This window comes from Pimephales promelas, chromosome 4, assembly GCF_988280905.1.
Source record: "Pimephales promelas chromosome 4, fPimPro1.hap1.1, whole genome shotgun sequence".
NCBI lineage: Eukaryota > Metazoa > Chordata > Actinopteri > Cypriniformes > Leuciscidae > Pimephales > Pimephales promelas.
In genome coordinates this window covers 24,818,482-24,845,755 of record NC_142772.1, presented here as the reverse complement: position 1 = coordinate 24,845,755, position 27,274 = coordinate 24,818,482, and the positions used below count along the sequence as shown (strand labels likewise).

General features: G+C 36.9%; 1 protein-coding gene and 1 long non-coding RNA gene across 3 annotated transcripts in view; one reads left to right on the top strand and one right to left on the bottom strand.

The window, feature by feature from the left end:
- Positions 1-27,274, top strand: part of kank1a (KN motif and ankyrin repeat domains 1a) — a 59,058-nt gene that overhangs the window by 10,480 nt on the left and 21,304 nt on the right. For both annotated transcript variants that reach the window (XM_089130148.1, XM_039649917.2), the window contains exon 2: positions 19,176-19,304. In XM_089130148.1, the coding sequence (XP_088986274.1) occupies positions 19,268-19,304 (37 nt within the window). In that variant the 5' untranslated portion in view covers positions 19,176-19,267. The remainder of the gene's footprint in view (positions 1-19,175; positions 19,305-27,274) is intronic.
- On the bottom strand, positions 23,681-26,352 carry LOC148981704 (uncharacterized). The gene is made up of 2 exons (XR_016168308.1): positions 25,899-26,352; positions 23,681-24,548 (listed from the first exon to the last, which is right to left on the bottom strand). It is a non-coding gene; the product is annotated as an uncharacterized LOC148981704 (long non-coding RNA).

Here is a 27,274-nt window from a genome sequence, read left to right as displayed (position 1 = left end):
TCACAAAGTTGTGTGCATTTGTTCAAATGGCCGAGCAGGATCTAACCACCTGCTTTGCTTATTGAAATGAACACCTGCAAGGCAACACAACCTTTAGCTGAAAAATATTAATGAGGGTATGTCTGTTTTTATTTTAGAAATTCTATGGAAAAAATCTTTAAATAACTTTTATGGTTTGTAGTTTTGGCTTTCATATGTCAAAGTACATGTAAAATAAACCCAAGTGGCAGGTAGCAATCACAAGTTACCAACCCATTTAAATATTTTACATTTTGACACATTGGTGATATACGACTTAAGTATATGACCACTGCGTTAAGGGATGAGAGCAACTTTCACAATCCTCATGTAAAGTCTATTTACACATTACATAATCTATACAATCAATCAGTTTTATATTAGGTTATTATAATAATTTAACAGGTGAGGCGATTTAAACTATAATGGGTGTAACAACACAACACAGTAAAGTTGCAATTCCTAGTTGGTGCAATCGTGACATTACGAGAGTGCATTCGCAAATGGACATGGATGTAAATGTGGAGATTTCACAATCCTCTCAAAAGATGGTTTGCTATTTATGTATTTTTATATGCTTACTGCACTGTGTAAAGTGTTTTCCCTTGCTAGAACATCCAAAAATCATGAGAGTGGCTGGGCAAACCTAAACGTTTTAGCTGGGTCCTTTGTTGTTATAGGGAAAGTAAATGTCTACACTGTAAAAAATATTGTTGGTTTAACTTAAAAAATTAAGTAACCTGGTTGGCTTAAAATTTTAAGTTCATTGAAATGGAAAAATGAGTTGAGGAGATTGATTTACTCACCAGTAACTCAAAATATTATGTTATCTGAACTACATAAATGATTTAAGTTGATTTGACAAAAGAAAAAATGTTGTGATTATATATATATATATATATATATATATATATATTTAGTTTTTCTTTTACAGTGCAAAATCACTTGCCAAAACAAATAACGTTAGCCCATGATAAGTTATGTAAGGCATTCTAACTCTCCTACATGACTTTTCATTTATTTACCAATCATATGATACATGTGTATTGCCGCTTTGTTTAGTATAGTAAGTGTAAAAACAAAATGTAAAAGACAAATTCGAAACATGTTACCACATTTAGTTAAGACAATCAGATAAACACCACTTTTATCTTCTGAGGCACAGATACTTGACTTTTTTGCTGCCATATGCTGTGTTTGGACTGTGTAACACTTTTCCAGGGGCTTGTGTTGTGATGACTTAATTAAAAATTCCTTAACCTCAGGCCTTGGCAGACAAGTGTGTCAGATCTCTCAAAGCAACAGAGAACTGGTCATGTTTGAAAGGATTCAGTAGCTTTGAATGAAATATATATTGAGCTTTTTATATTTACTTTATAAGATTCTCAAAGCTTTATCCTACTTGTGAAGTGATCTTTGATAATCCACCGTAAGCCCCTTAAAACTGCAGTAACAGACTTTAAGAATCTTGCATCTTATCCTTATTTTTTTCCCTCTTAAAATCCATTATTCCCCCTCACAGTAATTCCAGATTATCTGCAAGTTCCTCTAACTACTCTAGTTAAAAAATACATTTATTTCATACAAAGTATAGCACAAACCAATTAACATATTTACTGACATCCCTTTGGACTTATCGATAAAAATATTATAATTAAACTTGGGACTTAAATTTAAACTTAAACTTCTAAAATTAACATTAAACTTCTTTATTGCACAATGCAAATGTCTTAATATTAATCATAAAATGTGTTTTAATATGACTCTTAGTAAGGACTCTCTATCAGTGCAAGATATTTAAAGTGTATCTAAAGTATACTTGCAATAGTTTAGCACAATCATATATACTTTAAAGGCTTAGTTCACCCCAAAATTAAAATTGTCAATTACTCACTCTCATCTTGTTCCAACCGCGTAAGACTTTCGTTCATTTTCGGAACACAAATTAAGATAGGTTGAATCTAAGAGCTGGATTACTCCTCCATAGGTTTCTATGGGATGGAAATTTATCGGCCCTGAAAAGTTCTTAAAGACATCGTTAAAGTAGTCCAAGTGACTACAGTGGATCAATCTCAAGTTTGTAACTGCGCAGCGCTTCTGCTTGTACATCACACGTATCACACACATGACCAGCGTCAGCCAATAGTGAGCCTACGTGTGAAGTACATCACAGAACCGTTGCGCAGTTCTACTACGTGAACTATCTCGAACTCCACAGAGATGGAAATGAATAGTTGAATAAAGTTTTTGCGCACAAAGTATTCTCGCCGCTTGATAAACTTAAGATTGAGCCACTGTAGTCACTTGGATTATATTAACAATGTCTGGGCCGGCAAGTTTCGATCCTTAGAAGCCTATGGAGGAGTGATCCAGCTCTCAGATTTAATCAAAAATATCTTCATTTGTGTACCGAAGATGAACAAAAGTCTTACGGGGTTGGAACAACATGCATGAGGGTGAGTAATTACTGACAGAATTTTCATTTTGGGGTGAACTATCCCTTTAGGTATATCTTTAGTTGGACCATAGCACTACTTCCGGATAACAGAAGTGCATTAAGTCAAAAAAAAAAAAAAAAATTGCTGAAAAAAACTTTAAGTAGGCCTAAAGAATGTAGTATACCAAAAGAACAATTGCAGGGTATTTATATTAAGTACATGCATGTAAATGTATTTGTAAATTTGTCAAATACATTTTAATATATTTATTTTTCACTAGGGTACTGCTCCAAAACCAAACTTTATGTGTTTGTGTGGCTATGTGACAGGACCCCTATTGAGGGGTCTATTTACAGACTCTTCCACATGTCCACAGTGAGAGGAGGGTCCCTGGAGTCAGCTTTGCGGTCGATAGACAATGCTTCTCCTAATTTGATCAGTGCTCACTGCTCAATGATTCGTTAAGCCATGCTTGCAATTTCTGAGCTCATTCCCAGGCATTCCTCTTGTGTCAAGGTCATGATCCAAGCTGTGTCCTGTAAGATCAGTCCACTTGGGGTGCCATGTCTATGAACCCAGGCATCTTGTACACCAGAAAGAGAATAAATGTCTTCTTTCACTAGAGTAGCCTATTGCCGTGTGTGAGGCACTCTCACCATACTGGTCACTGTCAAAGGTAATTACTCCATTGGGAGCTATACTGATTAAAGCCTTCAGTGTGGTCCGTCATCTGTTCTGGCTGTACAATTGACTGTGTGTCAAGCCTCTCTATGTCACAGAGAGTAATCTTGGTCCAGCTTTGGAGGGGATGTTGTTCTTAAGAACAAAATATCATGCAGTGCACTAACAATGGTGGTTACTGTGGCTGTGCTACAATTAAACCTTGCTTCCAGGTCTATGTGGCCACAATTAAGTCTAAGCTTCATTAAAGGGATAGTTCACTTTGAAATTATTTTTTGATATGTTTTAGCTTACCTCAAGGGCATCCAAGATGTAGGTGTCTTTGTTTCCACAGTATTTTCAATTTTGATATTTTTCGGTCCAACTATTGTTGTCTATCAGTCATATAATGCAGGTTTAGGGGGTCCACCTCAAAGAGCATGCACAGAGAAGTCCAAATTAAACACGATTAAATGACTCATAAATGTAAGTACACATTGATGGCCTAAGACATGAAACGAGCGGTTTGTGTGAAAAAACGAACAGTATTTATATCGTTTTTACCTCCACAGCCATGTCCAACTGATCTGAAGGCAACGGCGCTTCGGTCTGCGCATGCGCCGGAAGTAATCTCTTGCGCGTGTACGTTACTCATTGTTTACACAGAGATTTCGGAAGTGTTATTCTTCACTGTGAAGATTTAAACATATTTAGATATACAGGAAACTGCAATTGAAGACGATTTCGATATATCTAAATATGTTTGATTCACACACATTTTTAGAATTTTCACATCTTCTCACATATTAGTTTTCTCATGAGTTCCTCCAGTTCTCAGAGCTCTTGTAATGCAGGGACGGTCTGGGATGGGATGGGATTTCTGGATGTGGGATTCCTGCTTTGATGTGAGCATACAGTGACCCACAGTGTCACAAAGGCACTATCTGTTCTCCTCCAGAACTCACTTATCACAGCTCTCAACTTCCTGCTGAGAGCAGAGCTCCAGTGATCTCCACACAATACAGCGCATTATCTGCAGGAGGGTGTGCTAGTATTGTCATAACCTTATGACCCTTTGACCCCTCACACCATAAACAAACAAAAAAACAATATCAGCCAGGAGGGGCAAATGGTCCCAAGGAGCTCAGCTCAAGTCCTATTGTTTCAGATGAATATTTTGTGTTACTTTTAAGAAATTTGAAGCAATTTTCCAGCCATGAGCCATGTAATAATGGAAAATAATGCTTGTTGAGAAGACTGAAATCGATGTTCAGATGGACTAATAAAAGTCTTTAATCTCTCTCTATTCTTGGTGTAATAACATTTTGCTGAAAGCTCTTACAGACATTTACCGATTTGTTACAAGTTGAAGGTTTGCTTTGTCTTCATGTTTTCTTTATGAAATGTTCTGCTCTTTGTGTGGACATTTCTAATCAGCTGCACGTGTGCACTCTGAAAAGTTTGAAATGACTAGTCAAAGCTGTCAGCGCCATTCAACATGTTTGAACATCAGAACCCTTAAACAGGCATTATCATGTCCATGTGCAAAATCAGCTTTAGCTTAAGGGGATAGTTAAATTACAATCCGTGTATGTTTTTACATTCCTACGCCCGTGTTTGTGTTTTTTTTTTAAATTTCATTCTTTAAAAGGATCAGTTGACATCCTATTGATCTCAATATCTCTTTCTTTCTCCAGGCAATGCTTGTTGTCATATGTTAAAGGGGTTTCCTGCTGCATGCTTTATTTGCAGATCATAAGCTCTGAAAACTGTGGGTTTTCTCCTTTTGTTTCTGGAAGTGCCAGACGTTTTTGGATAGGGTGTATCCACAAATATACCTTTAAATAAACACCCATCATTTTTTCTTTTCGTTCACTTTTTTTTACTTTTACTTTAGTTGCTTGTGTGTGAATCCTCAGACAGAGACCTTTTGTGAACATACTGGATTTTGTTAATGGTTAGATGCAGCTGACATGCTGTCAACCACAACAATCATTATACCTTTCAGTTTGAGCTCACATAAGGGTCCGTTTACAGACAACGTCTCTTTCAAAAGAACTAGGGAAAGCAGCACACACACAAGGTCTTAATCTAGTCAATGATTATTTTGCTGTCCACAGCTATCCATTTCACTAATGATTGTGTTGTAGTCTAAACCACCGCCTTTGTAAATCTCAGTTGATATAAAAAAATTGTTGGTATACACTATTGTTTAAATGTTTTGGTCTGGTAAGATTTTTATTGTTTTTGAAAAGAAAGTCTCTTATGCTCACAAGGCTTTGATTAAAATACAGTACTAAAGTGATATTGTGAATAATAATTATTAATAATAGAGTTTAATTTTAGTTCTGATTTGGTACTTTGGCAACTTAGCCACTCGCTCTAATGTTAACCTAAACAAATGTGCACTATTAGTATTATGCATATCCAAGTGATTGTGTGGAAGGCAGCTAAAGTATTTTGTGCTTACAGGGGATCTACTTTTGTGTAAGCTCACAATAATAAGAATTGTGTCTTTGAAAAATAAAACAAACATGATGCACTTTCTGCCATCTCGTTCTCTGTGAACGTGAGAGCAAAAAAGTGTACTTGTCATAGTGCACTTGCCTCATAGATATAATAAATATATCTATAGAAAGGTTGAAATGTCAAGCGATCAACCAATTCATGTGGAAAACAAATATTTTCAGTTTATGTTATCTGAAACGTTCATATAGGCACATCAACTACTGCAGAGATGAGGAGTCTGCATTGTTGACTAATTATTTTAATAAATGTCTAAAAAATTATTTTAGGCAGCCCTAATTGTAAATGTTCAAAAAATGTAAATGTAAAAAAAAAAATACATAAAAAAATTAGACTAGTCGTGCTTAATATTTTTGTGGAAACTGAAACTTTTTTTTCAGGTTTCTTTGAATATAAAGTTTAAAAGAACAGCAAAACATAGAGATCTTTTGTAAAATAGTAAATGTCTTTACTGTCGAATTAATATGACCTTGCCGAATAAAAGTAAATCATCTTACTGTTGATTGACTAAGCAAGCCCAATCTTAGTATTTTTGCACCCCTTACCATTGTTTAGCCTCTCGCCTCAGTTGCTATACAGGAAGCTATTAAAATATTTACTGGCAGATTGTGTCTAGCGCAGTCATTCTAGTCATGAGAGGTTTTACAGAGCACGCTTTAGTGTTCTGACAGTCCGACAGATCCCATGGGGAGAATGGGATGGGTAGAAAAGTGTGTGTGTGTGTGTGTGTGGGATGGCAGTTACAGAGTGTAAATGTGGGGGTTTACTCAAACTGGCTGCATCTAGCAGTGGATAACCCAGATGGGATCCTCACAGTTTCTCTTCCTCGACAGTGTGGTGAGACAAATCACTTCACTGTGACAACACCTTTATCTTCATCTCTCCCACACTTGCTGCCAGTAAACAACCGAAATCTGTTAACCTATTTCAGACAGCAAATAGCTATGAATTGGGTATCTCTTTTTTCTTATTTTTTAACATAAGACTTTTCATAAACTGCATTTGATCTGTTCAGAATCATTAATATAAGGTTTCTACTTGATTTCTTTTCCCTCCAAGCTTCTTCATCTGGTCTTTCATTTTCAGATAACATTATACAGAATATCAATTAGCCATGGGAATAGTCCGCATGTCATTCAACCTTAAAGAGCATCTCTCGGTTCCTGCTGATAAGCTATCGGCATATTGGTTCGCTCAATATCATCATGAATGGCTGAAGGAAGCCATTTAATGGTCATCTTTAGTCACATGGCGTCACCTCAGAAGTCCCTCAGGACCCTATACACAACTGGAGACAAAAGACTACTAGAGTAGTGGAGATTCTGAGACTCAAACAGCTGGTCAGTCAGCGTTCAACAGATGGCTGTGCGTAAACAGTGGATGAGGGTTAGAAAATGAATTCAGAGGGAATGCAATAGGCCACTAACAAGATCCTTTGACACATTAATGTTAATTTGTTACTGCGTCTCTTTCAATCTGGAAGCTGATTTGGCAGCAGAGGTTAAGCCAATCGTTGCTTTCCTTCACCTGCGTCTGTTGTTGGCATCTATTAGGATGAGTTTTACAAAGCGTATCGGAGAACCTCCCTGAAACACATTGTTGCCTCTTTTACGGTTGCTCACTCGATTGAAATCAATGATTTCCCAAACTTTCACAGGGATGCTCTTGGTCTTTGTTGTGCTGATTTCGCGCAGGGGAACAGTGGAGGCTTCAGGATCATTGGGACTGGTAGAAAACTGGGAAAATTGATTTTTAACGCATTTCAAAACCTGGTGGAATGCTTGTACTAAAGCCAACGGTTCTGAAATGGTTAAATTAAATGTGTTCCTTATACCAACCCCTTCTGGTGGTAATTGTTTTTTTTTTTTTTTTTAATGTCCAATGTATGCCAAGCAGTAAGGTTTGCCCATTCCATGCATTTCCCAGCAAAATCCAGCCCCTCTCTTCCCAGCCCCCTGGAAAGGGCCCTTTCTCATTAGCACCATTATAGCCCAGCCAGCTCAAGTGGTTAAGCCAAACAAAACCCTTTAGCCTTTAAACGCAGCTCTAATTAAGGCTGGCAAGGTGTGTTTAGCGTTGGAATTCTTCCTGCTTTGTAACTGCATGTCTAAAACATTCCTGTAGAGTCTGTCAACAAGGAACGCTCTTTGGGTTTCTAATTTATTTATTTATTTATTTTTGTCTTGAAAAAGTAAATCTTAATTTGGAATTAGCATGTAGGAACAAAGCATTCTGTGCATTCATAAATTGATAATTTGTAGCAGTAACTATATTTAATGTACATATTAAATTAATTTATTATTTAGCAAGATTGTAAAGATATTAAAAATAGTGGTCTGGTTGTATTTTGAAGTGTTTCACTTTAACTATTAAAAAAACTATTTTAATGTTATATGGATTTATATGCAAAATATTTTGTATTAAATGTTTATGCCTATATAATTCAATTTATTATTCATTTATTTTCTGGTTTTATAAATGTTTTAATGTTATGTTGCATCAACTGTTTATGTATTGTAATATACACTTAAAGACAAGTTAATATATACATGTATTTGTGTATACACACACACATGTGTATATATATAGTATATACACACAGTTACAATATGTTTAACTAGTCTAAATGATCCATAATATTCATATGAAAGCTGAGGACTAATATTTGATTCCCATAAATGGTCCTCTGAAGTAATTCAAAAATGTTCATCTTTTCTCGCATCCCTTTTCACAAGGTTGACTAGAATTTTTTTGAAGGTCAAAGAACTTAGACACAATTATCTAACACAAAGAACTAAACAGTTTAACTTTTATTCTGCACTATAATTTGAATAAAGTGTGGTAGTGCAGCTTTCTGTGACCGTAACTCTGGGAGTTGGCCTCCAGCTCTCTCAAGGCTCTTTATCATGAGAAGAACAGCCGCTGGGCCTCTCTGTCTGCCTGGCTCCACTGGAGAGCTAAACAAATAACTGGCTCCAGCCTGTCCTTGGTCAAATGCACGCTTGGACAGAGGTGAGGAGATAGGTTTGGAAGTAAAAAAAAAGCACATCGTTTTATTTAGTTCCAAAAGTGGTAGAAAAAGAGGAGAAAAAGACATTCCTCTGTCAGACAAAAGAGGGTAATGATAGTATGTGCTGATATAGGGACTACCCACTCTCCTCACGCACCCTGTGAAGTGAAAGGACTGGGTCTTTGTTAAATGAAGCCGTGAGTTTGTTCTGCAGCATTACGTGGAGTGAGCAGTTTCCCTTCAGGTGCTTTCATGAATGTTATGACTCAATATTGTATTTTTTTCCTCTCTGATGGGAGGAGTGAGACAAATGGACTGTTGTTGTTGTTTTGTTTTTTGTATGTATGCATTTTTTTCCCCTTTTTTCTTTTTTAAAATTTGCATATTCAATGTAGTTTGGTGAGTTTCATGTATTTTTGTATTGGTGCTTTTTTGTGTGCTGGATTTTTAGGATATGTGTGTGCTTTTGCACACATTTACTGCAAATGTATGTTTGAAGAATGCTAGCCTGTAGATGGCACTGTTGTCAGAAAATTGCATTTGGACTTGCATTGTAACTCCAATTTAGTCTGTGTAGAGAAGTTTATACAGTCCACAATAAGCAGACAAAAGTGTAATTGTTTCACTGCTGTACATTTCTGCTATTAAAGAGAAGAGATATTTAATAGCAAGTTATTTGTGTTAGATCATCCTGTGAGGTTAAATTAGTCATTGCTAACTGACACTTTTGGGTTTACAGTTGTCTGTGATTTATGGGTTCATATTCTTATCTCAGCCACTCTGAAAATCAGCCTGTCACTAACGTCAGACTAGATTCATTTTGGGGAAGGAATAATATTGGAAAGACAAAACAAGAAACTATCAGAATATCTGTTAGCTTATCTGTTAGCTTGATCTGGAATTTTTAAACCCTTTAAATGGAAATACATTTTCAATGTTCGAATTTAGTTTTTTTTTTGTCTTCAGTGTGTTTGGTGTTTGTGTGTGTCCCTACCTAACCATTATTTTGATTTTAATAATTAATTGTAAAAAAAAAAAAATGTGTGGTATTTTACTTGATTTGATTACTGCCCTTTACCTTTACAGAACTTTGCTGTCCTTGTAAAAATCTTCTATTTATATTAGCGCATGCAACCCTTTCTGTTATCAGGAAATAGTTTTAGATTATAAAGGAAAGCTCTCAGCTCTTCTTCAACAGCAGCTCTTTAAAGTCTTTAAAGTTTAAGCTCTTTACTCTCATTAATCCAAGTCAGTGTCTCTCTCTACCAGATCTCAGTCTTGACATTAAAAACTAGACTCCTACTAGACTCTCTCTCTCTCTCTCTCTCTCTCTCTCTCTCTCTCTCTCTCTCTCTCTCTCTCTCTCTCTCTCTCTCTCTCTCTCTCTCTCTCTCTCTCTCTCTCTCTCTCTCTCTCTCTCTCGAACATGTGTGTATGTACTGTTCAAAAGTAATTTTTGTAAATCAGTAAATCAAAAGTGACAGCAAAGACATGTTATTTTAAATAAATATTTTTCTTTTAAACTTTCCATTCAAATGTTTTCAACATTAATAATCATCATAAGAAATGTTTCTTGAAGGCCAAATCAGCTTTATTTAATTAGAATGATTTCTAAAAGGATCACATGACACTGAAAACTGGATTAATGGCTACCAAAAATCCAGCTTTCCCATCCCAGTAGAAATAAATTCATAATTGCAATTTTGCAATAAATGCAATTACAGTTATTCACAGCTGATGCCAAAATGATCCACCGGCTTGAGAGAGAAGATCTTTCCTCACCGGGGTCAGCCACAAAGCTACGTGCGACAGCCTCACCAGCTCTGTATTTTTGGTAGGCATGTTTCCTCGCTCTTCATGAAGAGTCTCGGGTAATGAGTGTTGTCTTTTGACCCAAAAAGGTTGACTTCTGCTATGCCGGAAAGGTGCCATAGTGACTGGACAGTTTGTGGGTGTAGGAACCATTCTCTTATGGCCCGGTATGAGCGACGGGCCCACACGAGATGCTGTTCCGTCAGTCTGGAGAGATTCCTGGATCTGACACCACCTTGGTGGTTTATGTAGGATACCATGGACATGTTGTCTGAGCGGACTAGTACATGGTGGCCCTGTGTGTGTGGGAGGAAGTGCTTCAGCGCATTCTCGGCCGCTATTATCTCTAGACAGTTTATATGAAGGCATTTCTCCTGGTCTGACCACAGGCCAAACACCAGTCGGCGTCCGTCAAGATAACCTGCCGGTGTGAGACAGCTCCCATTGTCGCTCCCATTGTCACTCCCCACTGGTACCAGTTGGCTGCTAGCCAGGGTCTCAATGCTGAAACACAGCTCTGAGTTACTCTGATTAGAATGCCGCCGGACACCGAGGCTCGGTGAGGCACTCTAGCGTTGAACCAGCGTTGCAGCGGACACATACGCAGTAGATCCAGCTGAAGTGTTTCTGCTGCTGATACCATACAACCTAGCATCCTCTGAAATGTCTGTGTCTACAGCTGGGCCGTCATTGCCACAGAGTCCAGTTCTATACCCAGAAAAGAGGCTGACTGACTGGGCAGTAATGAGCTCTTTGTCCAGTTAAGAGAGAGACGGGTGCAAGTACGGGTGCTAAAGAAAGGCCGAACGACAGGACGGTGTTCTGATGATACCTGACCGTCGAAGGCGAATCTCAAGAATGGCCTGTGGCCCTTTTGTTGCCGGATAGCATAGCAGGCACGGATGGCTGAAGGTGGCAAGGACGGCCGGCCTCTTCAGACTCTTCCTTAGATTGCTGGTCACTTGTTTCGACAGCGGCAGCTTTTCAAGATCAAGTGATGCGAAGAGTTTCGCTGAAGAGATGAAAATCAGAGTTCAGCCTGTTGAGCCCCTCTTTATATACGCTAGTCACTCCCATTGAGCACGCTCATACAGCCTGCTATGGTCTGCTGTCCCCCACACTGCGTTGACAAAAAATACAAAATGAAGGATAATTTTTGGCTTCAGATCTCAAGAAAAGATGACTTTACCCGTAGTGTAAACAACTTACGCAATACGAGAGAATCTCTCGTAAGAGAACATTATCAGCTTATCGTTTTGAGTCGAGCTAAGGCAAACAGATAATTTTGAACACTGGCTGGTTATGTACTTGCTCAAATTTATTTTGGATAATTTTTAACCCAAAAGTTACGGACTGGATCTTTAAATAAAAATGTACTTGCATTTTATGCTGTATATTTAATAAAAATGGATGCAGCCTTGGTGAGCATAAGAGACTTCTTTCAAAACATAAAAAAAAAAAACTTAGATCACAAACCTTTAGTAGTTTATCTATAATCTTTCATTAAGGCATTCCACAACAATCTATTAACCCTAATTTCTCTGTCAGCATGAAGTACAAAGGTCAAAAACCTCTTTAACCTTTGACAACACCAGATAAGCTGGTTTGGAAAGGCATAAATGGACTTATCATATATGGTCTTACAATGGAATCAGACTAATTTGTTCTAAAAAGTGTTCATACAAAATATACTTTTTTGTTGTCATTCTTTAAGCTTTAAAGGAGCTGAATGCAAGATTGTGGCCAAAACTGGTACTGCATTCACTTTCAAATTAGGGTGCATCCCCCCTTCCCCCGTGACTCGAGGTTGCCAGATATGCTGCAGGTTCCGCAGGGTTGTAGGCTGCTACAAGAAGCTTCCAATGGCAAGTGACGAGTCCTACACAGTGAGTTTTTTTTTTCTGTTAATTATTTATTTCGGACTTTGTAACAAAGTATTTCGGATTCATATCGAGTTTTGGGGGGTTTCGCAACGTTAGAGTGTTTTTATCTGATTCTGACTCGTTTGTATCTGCAGCTGTGGTAACTAGAGAAGAGCTGGCAACAACGAATGCCACAACACTACTGACTCTGTTATTGGTAGATTGGTGGAGGGTGACACATCAGACCAAAACACAACTTGACAACATCAACATCAGTCAAGGGCTGTGACTTCACTTTTTAAATGACAATATCCTGGCCTGACTACTGTTGTCAGTGATATAAGTATGAACATGATTTCTTAATGTCTAGTGACATATCAGGGAAAATGTATGATTCCACTTATTCCACATATCCCATATATATTGCACGTACAGTTTTTATGTTTCAGGGAGTAGAAGAGGTGAAGAAGAGGCTATAGCTTCGAGTGATGACACTTTGTCTTCACTTACTAGTGAATCTACAGTTGTATCAGTATCACAGAACGCCGTTTAAGGCGAGCAGACCGACAAGAGAGTGATACTGATAAAAATAGGGTATACAGCCCATGCGAACGGGCCTGTGGTTATGATCAAGTCCCTTTCTCTTCAGGTTTCTTTATATTTAGCCTGACCTAGATCAGGTTTGGGACCGTTCAGTGTGATCTTCAGTTTAGAACTGGCTGTCTAGAGCATCGGCTGCTCGCAGGAGTTTGCACTCACAGTTTGAGGTTTGACTTTGACTTTTCCAGCAAGTTGATGTCGAGTTCTTGGAATATCCTGGATACTTTTGAGTCAGATGAACCGGCGGGTAATGACAATGTGGCTGGATTATTGTAATTATTTTTTATTTAATAAACCAATATGTCACTCTTTAATTCACTTTCAGTGGTTGCCTAATTTGCATGTTAAGATGATTTCTTTAGGTTTCACATAGCTTAGGCTGAAAACCCAGAAAGAATAAAAGTGATATGCAGTTTCAGAACCCCCCTGTGCCTGTCAAGATAATTATAAGCTTTGAAGCTGGATTTGGAAGAAGGGGGATCAGCATGGTTGTTGTAAGTAATGGTTGGGGGCATTTGAGCCCGGGTCAGACCTTTGGCCCCCCTGCCAGAAGCTAACACGAATGCACAGGTGTGTTCAGCCCCTCTCTTTTCTGAAGTTCTTTAGTTCTGGCTTATTCAAAGCTCAACGCTATAATGAAATTCAGCTGCCTGCTTTCATGGTCAAGTTGTTGGTGGAAAACCCCCCCTTTCCCCCCCAACTCTTGTCTTTATAATGACTGTGGCTGATGGGAAGGGGAAATAGTGTTTATGAGTGTAGATTAGGCTGTTTTTTCCCCCCACTCGTTTAAACACTGGTGTGAAAGATAAAAAAAGGGAGTTTCTACATGCGAGTGTGTTTCTGGCAAGTAGTTTTGAAAGGGAAGTAGCATTATGAAGTTTAACTTGTCTTTTGCCCGCTTGTTTGGTCATAAAATTGTTTCACTTGAGCATGGGATCTGGCCCTCTCGATTTTCTGTCTTCAGGTTGTCACGTTATTAATGCTAGGAGACCCTTGCTGAAAATTATCAATGGACACACCTGCAGCTTCAGCTCAAACTACAACAGCAATATCCGAAACGACTGTGCTTCCCTTGAGGATCTAAAGATCATGTTACTTTAACCCATTATCTAAATTTTTGGGATAACCACATGAGGCTCTATAGGTGGTCTCGGGTTTAGAGTGGTTAGTTTGAAAAGCTTTTAAATTAAAAAAAAAAATATCATATCGCCCCATATCACTTGAGTTTTGTGGAAAAAAATAAAAAGGAGATATTTTTTTAAAAATCAGGTGACCCCAGCTTTTCATACTCCAAAATGGACAAAAAGCATGCAAGTAGCCCATATGACTGCTTGTGCTGTAGTTCAAGACTTTTGAAGTCATATGACAGATTTGTATGAGAAACTGATCCCCTCCACCATAGCTGTCATATTTAGAGCTGCACGAATAATTGTTAAAAAATTGTGATCTGGATTCAAACACCCCCGCGATTTTAATTCTAAGTGTCAATGATTCGGCTGTGTCTATTAAATCTTTGACAAGTAGCCTATGATCACAGCAGAACTTTCAGATCTGCGTCGCCGCTGATCCAGAGAGAGCAGTTGTCATGTTTCGATATGAAACAGCTTCACAAACAGTCTTTTCAACCACACAATTTCATTATTTCTCTTACAATAATTCAAATTAATTCTAGGATGAAATGTTTTAGTTCGCTGGTACTGTCAAGGTAGTGATCAAAATGGAGTAAATCACCTTTTCAAACTTGATGCTTCAAATTAAAGATTGTATCAATGACATTGTTATGCCATAAGTGGCAACAAGACTGTTAAAACAAGTGCCTGTTTGTCATTAAATAATTCAGTCATGGACAAACACTAAATCATCCAGTATTGAAACAAGTGAAGTCTTTGAGCAAGTCATTGAATCATTCATTCATCGTGCTGCTCTACTGTCATATAATTTGTATTTATTTATTTTTTTTCACCAAAGATACATTTATTTGATCAAAATACAGTAAAAAATATAATATTAAAAATATCATTGCAATTTAAAATATCTTTTTCAGTATCCATTCCTACAGTTTTGTCACAATTCTTAAGAAAGCATGCTAATATTCTGATTCGCTGCTCAATAAATATTTATTTAATGAAAATCGTTGTGCTGCATAATATGTTTTATATTTTATATATACATTTTTTTTCCAGGATTGATTGAATTATTCAATGATTAACTTGAATTGTGGCCCGTTTACCATTCAGAATTAATGTATGCTTACACTTCCAATTCTGTGGAAGGTGTGGTGAAAAGAGCATTTTAATTAATGAGAAGCGACAAGTAAAGTAGGTGTGTTTGCATTTTTCTAAAGAAATACACCTTACCACTCCCATTTTAGATCTGTCTCCAGCAGTGGAGCATGTTTGTGTGTGTGTGTGTGTGTGTGTGTTTGAATTCAGAGCCTTGTACGGACCTGCACTCCATGTTTAAATGCTGCTTCTGGCTATAGCGTTGTCTCGGGTGACTGCCTCGTCATGCTACCCTGCCCTCACCTCTGGAGATGTGCTATACCTCCCACTAGCATGCCACATTCTCTTGTGTAATTCCTGTATTTCCTGTGTCACTTTCCCTATCATCTCTATTCATGAAACTCTTAAGAAACTTTATTACACAAAATATAGGCTGCAAAAAGACTGGAGTATGAAAGCTTGTTTCTCTAACAGAATAAAACATTTTACAAGATAATTGCAACATTTTATCTCATAAGTGTGAGTTAAGCTGCGTTCACACTACATGCGACCAAGGGACACGATACCATTCATTTTCAATGGTGAGCGGGCGGCTTCCGGCGACACGCGCGGTCGCGGCCGTTGGCGACCGGTGTCCAGCGACGCGACAAAGTTGAGAAATGTTTAACTTTATGCAAATGAAGAGCGATTTTTCACAAGAGACAACCAATAGGAGTGAAGTCAGAGAAGCGTTTTTTCAAAATATTTGTTTGTAGCGGCAATAAATGCATTTGTTGTAGAGTAACTTCCGTGAATGTCACTCACAAACATTACTAGGCAACCAGTAGTGGGAACGCCCTCCAGCGCAGCCATTGGCGACCTGCAACGACAAAGTCGCGTGTGAACACGGCTTTAATATTTTAACTTTATATCTCGCAATTTCTCAGAATTGCGAGATATCTTCTTAAAATTGTGTTATTCATTCAGAATTGCGAGATATAAAGTTAAAATATTAATTCACAGTCGTGAGATAAAAAGTCGCAATTATCTTGTAAAATGTTTTATTCTGTGGTGGAATCAAGCTTCCATACTACAGTTTTGTTGCAGAATTGCGAGAAGTAAACTCGCAATTGTGAGAAAGACGTAAACTCGCAATAGTGAGAAAGTCGCAATAACCTTTTTTTATTATGTTGGCGGAAATAAGCTTCTGTGTAGCCCCCATCCCAGGGAAAAATGTATAAATTTATGTATTTAAAGGTGGAAATCCAACTTACATTTTTTCCTTCATTAATATCTACCATTTAGAAAGGCTGTAAGTGATTACAGATATCTTAATTTAATCAATGATGTGTTTTTTTTTTATTTCAAGCTTAGATAATGGCAAGATTCCACTGACATACCTGGAACAAGTTTATGAGAACATCTTTCCTTGCCATTAACAGTAGACTGTTATAATTTCAATGGCAGACTGGCCATATCACATGTCCAGCGGTGTTGTCTGTGCATTTCTCCTTTAATTATCGTTTTTGAAAAGATTCACTCGTACTCAAATTCTAATATTCAAGTACAGACTTTGCTAACAGGGTGTTGAGAACAGGGAGTGACACTGAATGAGTAAAAATGATGAAACACGCCTTTTCGTTTCTTTTCGAAGGATCTACCTGCAGTTAAACTTCAAACTGTAACGGGCTGATCCTGTTGGCTAAAACAGCAACCTTGTGGATGCCATTGTGCCAATAGAGGACTTAACATTGTAAGAGTGTTTGATGGGACCTCAGATCTTTTCCTTTACACAGAAGGTCTCTTGTTAGTGGTCTGGTCACTGATCTGTTCAACAGGATCCATCCTTTCCTCTTATAGGACCTGTGACATCTGAGAAAGTTAGCTAATCTTAACTGTAATATACACTCCACGTTGCATAGATGCTTTGGCTTATAGGTGTCTGCAAGGGCATAGTAACTTCATTCCCTGTGACTAGATGTTGAAGAAGTTTAAGAATGACTGAACAAGGTAGGTGCGCTTTTTAGTCTGTCACATCTGCATACATGCACCTTCATAGCATGAACAAATATATGTATATAATGTGTGTAGATATCCACATTTTGGACTGAATCTTCTGAACTGACCTTTGAAGTGTATTTGCCTTTAGAGTTAGTGATCCAAACTAATCTGTCTGAATTTCTTTATATAATCAAACATTCTGTGTTTAAATATATATTTGAATGTTAGCCATTAATTAATTTTAATGGCAGCATTTTAGCATGTTTTGACAGGCTCAGAGTTGACTTTCAGCCACATATGCATATTTTCATGCAATTAACTTGGTACATTTTTGTGTCTTTGTTGAGACAGTTGTTTAAGAAAGATAATCACTCAGTCTACACAGTGTTGAAAATGTCTCAGTTTATAGACTGAAGTGATTTATTGATTAACTCTTTTGCTGTGTTTATGGGGAAAAGGAAAAGCTGTCCTTTGTCTTCTATTCATAAAAAAGGAAAAAAAAAAGAAATATTGATGCACTTTTTGTCCTGGTGACTGTTGAAAAAGACATTGCACAACATTTCTAAGTGGACTCCTCAGTTTGGCTGTGGCTGTTCTGTATGTTTCTGCAAAAACTGAGACGTGCTGTTGTTGTAATATGTGTTTGTGGGCTTTTTTGTGCGAGATGGAGGAAATTCCTTAACACGTCCTGTGTTTCGTAATACTCAGGACTGGTCCAATCATTGTTTTTACTAGCTTCCCAAGTCCGTGTTCTTCAGAGAACATGGCAGACCTCCCACTGGTTCTTCTTCCTGCCGTTGTTCCACTAGGGGTTTATGAGACCCACCACTGTATCTGCTGCACACATGCATATTTGCTGCTCTGCTTAAACAATCCTGATCTGCGGCTGTCATACTGAATGCTGAATCCAGCAATACTAACGAATATGTAATATGTAATATAAACAGCTTATCCTTTACACAAAAACATGTGACACCAGAACAGTTTGAGACAGTTACAGATGGTGAGCTGGTTGCCCAACATTTCTGATTGGTCGAGTTGCTCCGTCTTTGCATTCTGCATTCTAAATTAGCACTGGAACTGGAATTAAGTTTCATTTCAATTCTTTTACAAGGTGAAGTATGTGACTGTAATGCTGTCATTCTGTTTCTATATGATAGCTTTGATTAAAAAATTTTTTGGTGATGTATACATGTTTAGAAAAAGTTTAGACATTTAGAAAAATGTTTAGAAAATCTGTCAGTGCTACACTTTCAATGCCATGGTACCAAGTACAAAATGGGTATTAATAAATACACTTTAGGTAAAATGTGCCTTTGAGTAGTGAGAACTAATATATGCACCCTCAGGGATAAATAAGGTACAAAATGTCTACAAAATGGGGACCTTTCTATGTGCCCAACATTTGAAGGTTAGAGTTCTATTTGTTGTTAAATATTAAATGACCTCAATAAAAGCTCATGTTTTGGTTAAACTGCCTACAAGGTCTTGCAGACAAGCACACAATTGCAACACTGAGGTGCGTCACTTAGGCCTTACCTATATCAGATCTGAGTCCATGATTTGTTTTGGGAATATATATATAAATGTATATAATATAATTTCATACATTATTTTCTTATTCAAACACCAAATCCTGTCATCTTGCCATCCCCGGGTTACTCTTTCTTCATCATCCTTTTCACCAAAAATGTGTTAGGTGGACAGACAGTACAAAGAACATCAAAAAAAAAAAAAAAAAAAAAGTAGGATGTTGAAAAATAACTATGTATTTTCTGTTAACCAAACACTTTTTAACCTCCGAGAGTTGAGGATTTGTGCTTAATATGCACTTATTTGGCTAACACGGACTTCCCCAGAAAAGTCAGTAAACATAAGTAGCCTAACGCGCCAAATAGCTAGTGATTTGACAGCGTTACCAGCCACAGTTGATTTTTTTTTACCATATTTGGCGAGTGTTAATTTCAAACCCTGTGTATGTATGTGTGTTTGTATATGAAATCATGCTGTGCTAATATTGTGTCTGACATTTTGTTGTTTTGTCCAGTTTGCAGGTTGCATGGCAAGCTGATTTGATGCATGGCATTTGCATGAGTGCATTCAGGCTCTCTGTGGGATTTCAAACCAGTGTCTGAGGCCATGGCCCAAACCATGCACGTTAACGGCAATGGCTCAGGTAACACCCCTCCCTTTTAATTAGCATGATTGTCTGTTCTGTTCGCGAATGAATCATCAGTGTTTATGGCTACAATTATTCTCAGTTAAAACTAAAGTGTGCAATTTCTACGCCCAATTGCAAAAATAATACTTGCTGTCAAACAGGTTTCCCCAAACACTCCCCCTTAACTCATGCTATTGGTTGAGCCAGTGGTTCCTTATAGGGCTGGTTGTTTGGGATAGAAAAATGTCAAAAAACATACACACTTAAGCTTTAACTTTGCCAAGTGAAGACCCAGGTGAGCATTTGAACAGATTTATGAACACGACTGAACATATGCTTGTGAGTTTTGAGACGTATATTGTCTGATTTTTGTGCTCTGTTTGAAGATTCATGCCCGCTATGTTTGCACAGTCCTGCGTTTCTTAAACAGGACAGGAGTGTGATTTTTCACAGCCTTCTGTGAAATATTGCTTGTCAGCTTTGCCCGGTTCTGAACACTCAACATCATCAACGCATTCCACTGCACATTCCTTCTGACAATAAAGTGAGAGACACAACTTGAGTTATAAGAACTGTTTTGTCAGTTCCTTTATATTGCTCCTTTTTTTTTGCCATGTAGCCAGCGTGTGTTGACAAAAGGTCATTTTAATGGTACTTTAATGTCAAGTAGGAATGTTTTTGTTGTAGATTAGGGAAATCAGCTTAACTAAACCTAACACAGTCAATAGAGAATGATCGCTTCTTTCTTTATGATATTGTATCTCCTATTGGGATTTTGGTTGTCTGGGTCGGTAAACCCTCACCTTTGATATTTATACAATGAAATTCAGGTCCGTAATAGCCTAAAGGAGATTTTGTGCTGTCTTGGACTCTTTCCATATGGCTCCTCCACAGCAAACTAAGGCCAGAGCACTTGGTGTTAAACAAGGCTGCCAAGCTGTGCCATTATAAAGTCTAGAGTTCTAGCTGATTAGCACGTCAAGATTGAAGGGCTAATGGACGTGCTAAATTGTTGGACACTAGTATTACGGGTACTTGTCTTGAATGCTGTTGACTTACAATGGTCTTCTTTATTTAAGTGATCTCGTACTTCATTAACCTTTAAACATATTTTCAGTTTCTTTGTGTATTGTGTGTCTGCAAAGTCAAGCTTTCATCCTGATCTAGAGAGTAGAAACTTCCAAAGTAGATTGATCTATTAAACATTTAGAAGCGTTTTTATAGCCTGGGATTGGACGTGGCTTCTTAAATATTCTGTATATCAGCGCATAATTTGAGTACATGAATTCGACATTAGGTACAATGTCGAAAGCATGAGCTCAAATGGAAGTTTTGTGGCTTTTAGTCGATGTCTGTTAGCTCTTTGGCCATCTGTGTTGACGAAATTATCAGATATTTACATTTAAAATTGTACTTTTAAGGTTGTATATATCAGCTAAATCACAGCACGTGATGAAAACCTATGCATTATGTAATGAGTGTAACTGGACTAAGATAACAGCTCTTGTATTTGAAGCCTATTGTCTGCAACAATCCACTGCATTTAATTTACAGCCATTCCTTCAGATGTTCTTAGTTCATTGACTGCTAATATTGGTTGGATTAGCAATAGTCTGGGATGTTCTGCAGGTTTAGTTAATATAATAAATTATTTAATACTGGATATGTTCATAGTTTCTCTTGGTTTCTCTGTTCTTTTATGGCAGGAGTATTCTTAGAGAAGTGTCTGTATGTGTTCCAGCATTGTTTCTTGTTACTCGTTTAATGGCTCTGTGTGTTTGTTAGTGAAGTTGAAGATGACGTGGATTTCTGGGATAATTAAACTGGAAGGCTGACGTGGTTTCCATGGGCCGGGTCAGGAAATACCAGGCCAGAGTGAGAAAAAGGGCCTCTGTTTTCTCTTCTCTCTGTGAGTGTGTGTGTGTGTTTGTGTTTGAGAAGACTCTGATATGCTCAGACCAGTAATGCTAGCCTGCTACATTCAAACTCCTGTCCCAGTAAGTGACAAAACAGTATTATATTCAGTGCTCTAGTCATTTAAATGTAGAATGAATGGCCATTAAGTGTTAAGAATAAAGTGTTGTAACTTGGATTACTGATATTCATGTTAATTGTGTTTTGGTGCTTTGGTTTAAAAAGAAATGTTCAGGAAGGTTGCATTTGTATTTGTTCAGGTTTCAAACTGCTCTCTTGTGGTTTGTTAATATACTTAACTAATCATTTTTGAAATGGACTCCTTTGGGTGGTCTTGAACAACAGGTTTTTTGTTGTCCACCAGGCAATATCGCACCCCCTGTCTTATACTATAGCATCCGTACAGTAGGTAATGCTGCAGCTTGGATTGTTATTGCACTGGAAAGTTTGAAGCAAACTGGTTTTGTTAAGATCTGTAGGCTGGATTTTTATGAATGCATAAGTCTGAAATGCCTGAATAAATATCACTGATGCGTGTTTCAAAGCTGACCGGGTTAATTACAAGTATATTTTTGTGTCCAAGTGCGTTATTTTCTTTTGAAATAATTTGATAAATTCATGACATGTATCACTTTATTATATAAAGCCTATTTAGTTTGAATTCATTTTCAGTACTTTCAAATAATAAATTATTCAAATAATACATGAATACAATCTTTTTTTATTATTTATTTTTTTTTTGACCCACCAAAACCCCCTCTTCGGAGGACAACGTTATTTTTAATAAAGGTAAAAATATATACACACTATATTACAATACATTTATAAACAGTATGTAAACATTCATCCTGTTTAGTGAGACAATGTACATAAGTGGAGGGGGGATTATAGCACCACATACAGAGTGTATCACGTACATATAAGACCAGACAAGGTGACAGACAAACATAAGAAAAAAAAAATAATAATAATACATTTTTAAAAAATCGTGTTGATCTGAGATTTACATTAGTGGATTTACATGGTTAAGGTGTTTGAGGGGAAATTGGTTTTGAAAGTCTAGATAGTAAATGCCTATGTGTATGTATGAAGTGATAGCTGCAGTAAGGGAAGGAGGGGGGTATATGTCTGGTAACGTGCATGGCTTATTTATGTTTGTGTGATATTAAGAAATGGTTCTGTGTGCATTGTGTTTCTCCATTGAGATATGTTTTGAGATTTTACTCTCGTTTGGCTGTCTCTCTCTCTCTCTCTCTCTCTGACTTTCCTTTGTTTCATTCTTGGATAAGGCATGTGCCTTTCTTTGTATATTGAGTATTTATGTCTTGACCCTGTTTGTCCTTGTCTATATGTGTAAAGTCCTCTTGTCCAGTGTCTGTTTGTTAGTTGTGTATTCATGTTCAACGCTGCTACTACAGTACCTCTCAGCTGAACCCCAAGCAAAAACACTGGGAAACTTCTTATACGAGATATGACACACATTCACCCGATACTGACGAGAAAAACACCCATGCCAAATTCCCTCAACCAAACCACTCTATCCCTCTCTCCCCATCCTCAATCTCTCATTCTCTGTTTGTACTTCATATGGCTCTTAACCCATATTATATACGTACTAGCCCACAGCTCTGATATACCTGACATACAGTAGATGCATAAATATAACCATTTAAATTGTAAAGTAATTAATAATCTAGTAAAATTGGGGACTGATGTTTGCTTCCTTCAAGAAACACACTTCATCAATTCATCATCATTAATGTAACTATAATACAAGATTTAAATTGGCAAACATTTGTGGCCCTAATATATTCTATTCAGCAACTCGCTAATAACAAGATATCCGATAACACAATCCATCCAACTGAAATCAGTGATCATGCCCCTACCTCTCTGTCTATAAATACTCAAACATATGCTAAAACTTCAACTATATGACAGTTTAAAACTTCACTTTAGAAGACCCCAACTTTACAACCTTTATAAGCCGAGAGTGAACACTCTTTCTGGAGAGGAATGACTGCAGATACTGCACCTTCACTGCTATGGTAAACTGGGAAGGCCGTAATCGGTGGAATTTTTTTATCTTACTTTTCATATAGGAAAAAACAGCAATAACAATTGGAAAATACATTAAACAGCCCCTATCATAGCATTTGAAATGTTCACTGTAAAAAATTTCTTGTCAAATTAACAGTAACTTACTGGCAACAATTATCCAGTACTTGCTGTATTTCATTTAACAGTAAAATTACCGTAACACTAACAACAGTACTGTTAAGCATACTGTAAATTAAATAACATTATTTTACTGTAATTTCTTACCATATTAAAGTACAGAATTACACTGTTAATTTTTAATAATACTGTGTAGTATGAAATGTTATTGTATTTATTTTATAGTGCTACTGTGTAACCTGTAGAAAATCCGTAGAAATATTATTTTAACTGTTAATGGGAAATAGAAAAAAGAACAATTGAAGCTTTAACTGCACAAGGTTTATTGTGTATTTTCAAACACATTAGCGCATTTATAATATACATTTAAATACATTAATACAATTAAATACATTAATAATAAAAATGTAATATAATACAATAAAAATCATGCATGACAATCATGAACAATTATGCATAAATACATGCAAAAAAAATATCAGGTAAAATAGAAAAGATTAAAGGGGTGCTATCTGATCAATCTATTAGAAAGATAGTTCATAACAACTCATCCACCCACTCCCTGCTGGGGTAAAACAGCTTAAACTAGTCTAAGATTGTCTATTGGTTTGAGATAGACTGTCTAACTGGTCAGTTGCTGATTTTAAAGGGTTTTTGGCTGCTTTCTATCTAAGGGACCAGATTTGCAGGGCTGCGAGACACATATAAACTTATAAACTATAAAAGCTTTGACAAGTAAACCACCAATCCAGATGAGTATTACAAAATGACAAGTTATCCAGTGTCCTTTAAAAAAAAAAAACTAAACACAAAACAACCTCATCATGCACATGTGCCATGAAAAACTTGCATTATGGTATTAATAATCATTTATATGTAGACTTATGTTCTAACTTTTGCAATAGGAAGTTTTCTATCCAAGCTTTTATGCAATTAAACCTTAAACTGTACAACAACGTTTATTTTCACACAACAATTCTTAACAACTTGCAGATAGACAAAATTCACAGATGGATAATAATCTGTTTAAAATGTTCTCAGTGGGTCAGTGCTGGACCAAGGTATAGTAGTAGTAGTTAGATAAATAGAATAATTAAATTAGATTGGATTTACAATTCATCGGTCGTCAAGATGGATAGGGGTCTTCTTAACATGCACAGCTCACACCTGTGGAAAAGGAGAACAGACAAGACAGTTAAAATACAGTACGTTTTTGTTGTTGTTGTTTTGGCTAAACAGCAAAAACAGACAAAATTATGTCTAAAGTGTAATTCACTTAATACTAAAATCTTGTTTGTTGGACTGTTGTTTAAAATCAATTGTTAAAGTATGTTCATTATGTCCTCAGTTGTATGCTGTGTAATATAATGCAATGCTATACTGTTCAGTGTTGTGCATATGTTTATGCCACAAGAGGGCACTAAAGTATAGGCTATGGAGGATGCGTTTGTATTATTATTATGTTTGTCCAAGTTGATTTACCGTAGTTAAGAGGATCATATTACTGAGAGAATCTTCATTAGAGACTGATGTGTCAGTGTCAACAGCTGAAATAAATATGCCAAGAACGGCTAAAGATAACTCATCTCTATCGTCCACTCTTTTCTTTTGAATGCAACGCAAGCTGAAACATAACTCAACATCAATTCATTTACGATCACGTGAAAACGTAGGTTAAATCGCGCTTGTGTGATACATGACTTAATATTTTGGACAAAAACACCTGGGCGCTTTCCGTGGTCCATCAGTTATCACTGAGGTAACGTTAACGTTAAATGGCAGAACGCCAGGTCAGGATTTACACGAAAAAAAAAGCGTGAAAAAATCAATAAGAGGAATTGACACTTTAATTTTATAACAATAAATCCGAATCCTAACCTTGGATATCCTATTTCAGGATATCGATTTTCAATTCCTAACCCCTATAAGTTATGAAATAATGAACGTGCAGGCGCTTTCACCGACTTAACGTGGTAAATAACAAAATGATTAGACCATTTTGACCTTATAAGAGGTTACATATGAAATATATGTTAATAAAATCACATATTTAATCAAGTAAGTTAGGCTATCAAGATGAAAGAAATCCGCGTCTGACTTATGCTAGGCTTATAACATTCCGCGGCCAGTTCTTTCTAACGTTAATCTGTTAACGTACGTAACTCATATGGTTTGCATAAAAATATGAATTACTAACCAGATATGTATGGCGAAAACGTTGCCGACAGCGACGCGATGCACGGCCTGCGCGTTCTTACAGAGAGAAGGGAACTGAAGAGTTCTTCATAAAATGGCAGCTGGTTGTGGTTATTTTTCGCGGTCATTTCGTACTAATGTATTTGAATTTACAGTAACATGCCCCAAATGGCTACATTGAAGAGTAGCCTATCATATACATATTATATTAAAATGTCTAGAATAGATTAAATTGAATGTAGAAATCGTGGTCAGCTATTCTAAAAAACTTTAAAGTTATTAGCTAGAATCCGTATACACATTATAAGAATTATTACTTACCAGATGAAGAAGTTGCAGGTCGGCAGAAAAGACAGCAGCACCACTGACACGACAGAGAAACTCTTCCAAAGTCAAATATGCTTTCATGCACACCCCACTGACATAAATTATGTCATAAATTATGACTGTTAATGGTCAACCAGTGCTACATTTTTATTTTAAATGTAAGAATAACATTAGTAGGCTAGCAATTTTTCCGTGGAACTGTGTGTGGTGTTTTTCGCGGTCAATTTGCACTGTATTTAGATTAACAGTAACTGATAATTTCCCAGAATGCATTGAAATTCTACAGTAACATACTGTCAACTGTGTGCACAGTACATAACTGTTGAAAAAACAATTTAATACTGTGAAAACAACTAAATCTACTGTAACTTACTGTACATAGATTATACAGTAAGAAACTGTTGAGAAAAACAGTATAATCCTGTGAAAACAACAGAAATCATTTACAGTGTTCCTATTTTTGTTTACAGTTTAACGTGCATGCAAGGATGAAAAACACTTTGTTTGTCTTATAATATGCATTTATTTTTAACTGATTTGCTCAACGACTTCCAAATAGTTCGTTCGATGATTCATTTTCCCAAACACCTCCTTTGAGTGACGCGAATCTGCGGTGATTGGTCAAATGACCCAGTTAGTTGTTATTGGTAAACCGTAGGCAGAGACTGTCGGCAACAGAACGCCCATATATTTTTTACTTATGTCATTAAATAATTGTTATTATAACAAAAACCATCCCTGCCTGTTGATATTTTTCACCCACTTCTGGCGAATGTCCGCATCTTGTACTCGCCCAGGAAATCTGTGTAAACCGTATGGCACCAGACAGGGGCAGTTGACCAGGGGTATTTTATGTAGCTCACAATGTTTTCTCTTCCAAATTGAAATTTTACTGCCACCATTGAAACAATTTATAATGGAACATGTTTTCCCACTCGACATTATACATTTTGTAACGTTAGTGACAGCCGTAAATCGCGGGCTGTTTATCCCAGTGGACACAGTTGCAACTAAAACAATAGGATGCAATGGCGCAACAGCTCAGTTATGGCGTCCGCTTACTTCCGGTAGTTTTGCCAGATTCGTCTATACTAAAGGCACAAAAAACAGCCATCCCTCATTTTGTGTATGCTTCTTTGTTTATTATATTAAATAAATGATATAGTTCTTTTATTACTATATATGTAAAATGACATCTAAACGTATTAAAGTTACGTTTCAAAGACGGGAGGACAGTAAATTTTGAAGTGCAAGATGTTAAAGTGCAAGATGTGCTAGATGTGCAAGAAGATAATTGCATTAATGATAAATTGAACAGGTGTTCCTAATAATCCTTTAGGTGAGTGTGTGTATATATGTATATGTGTATA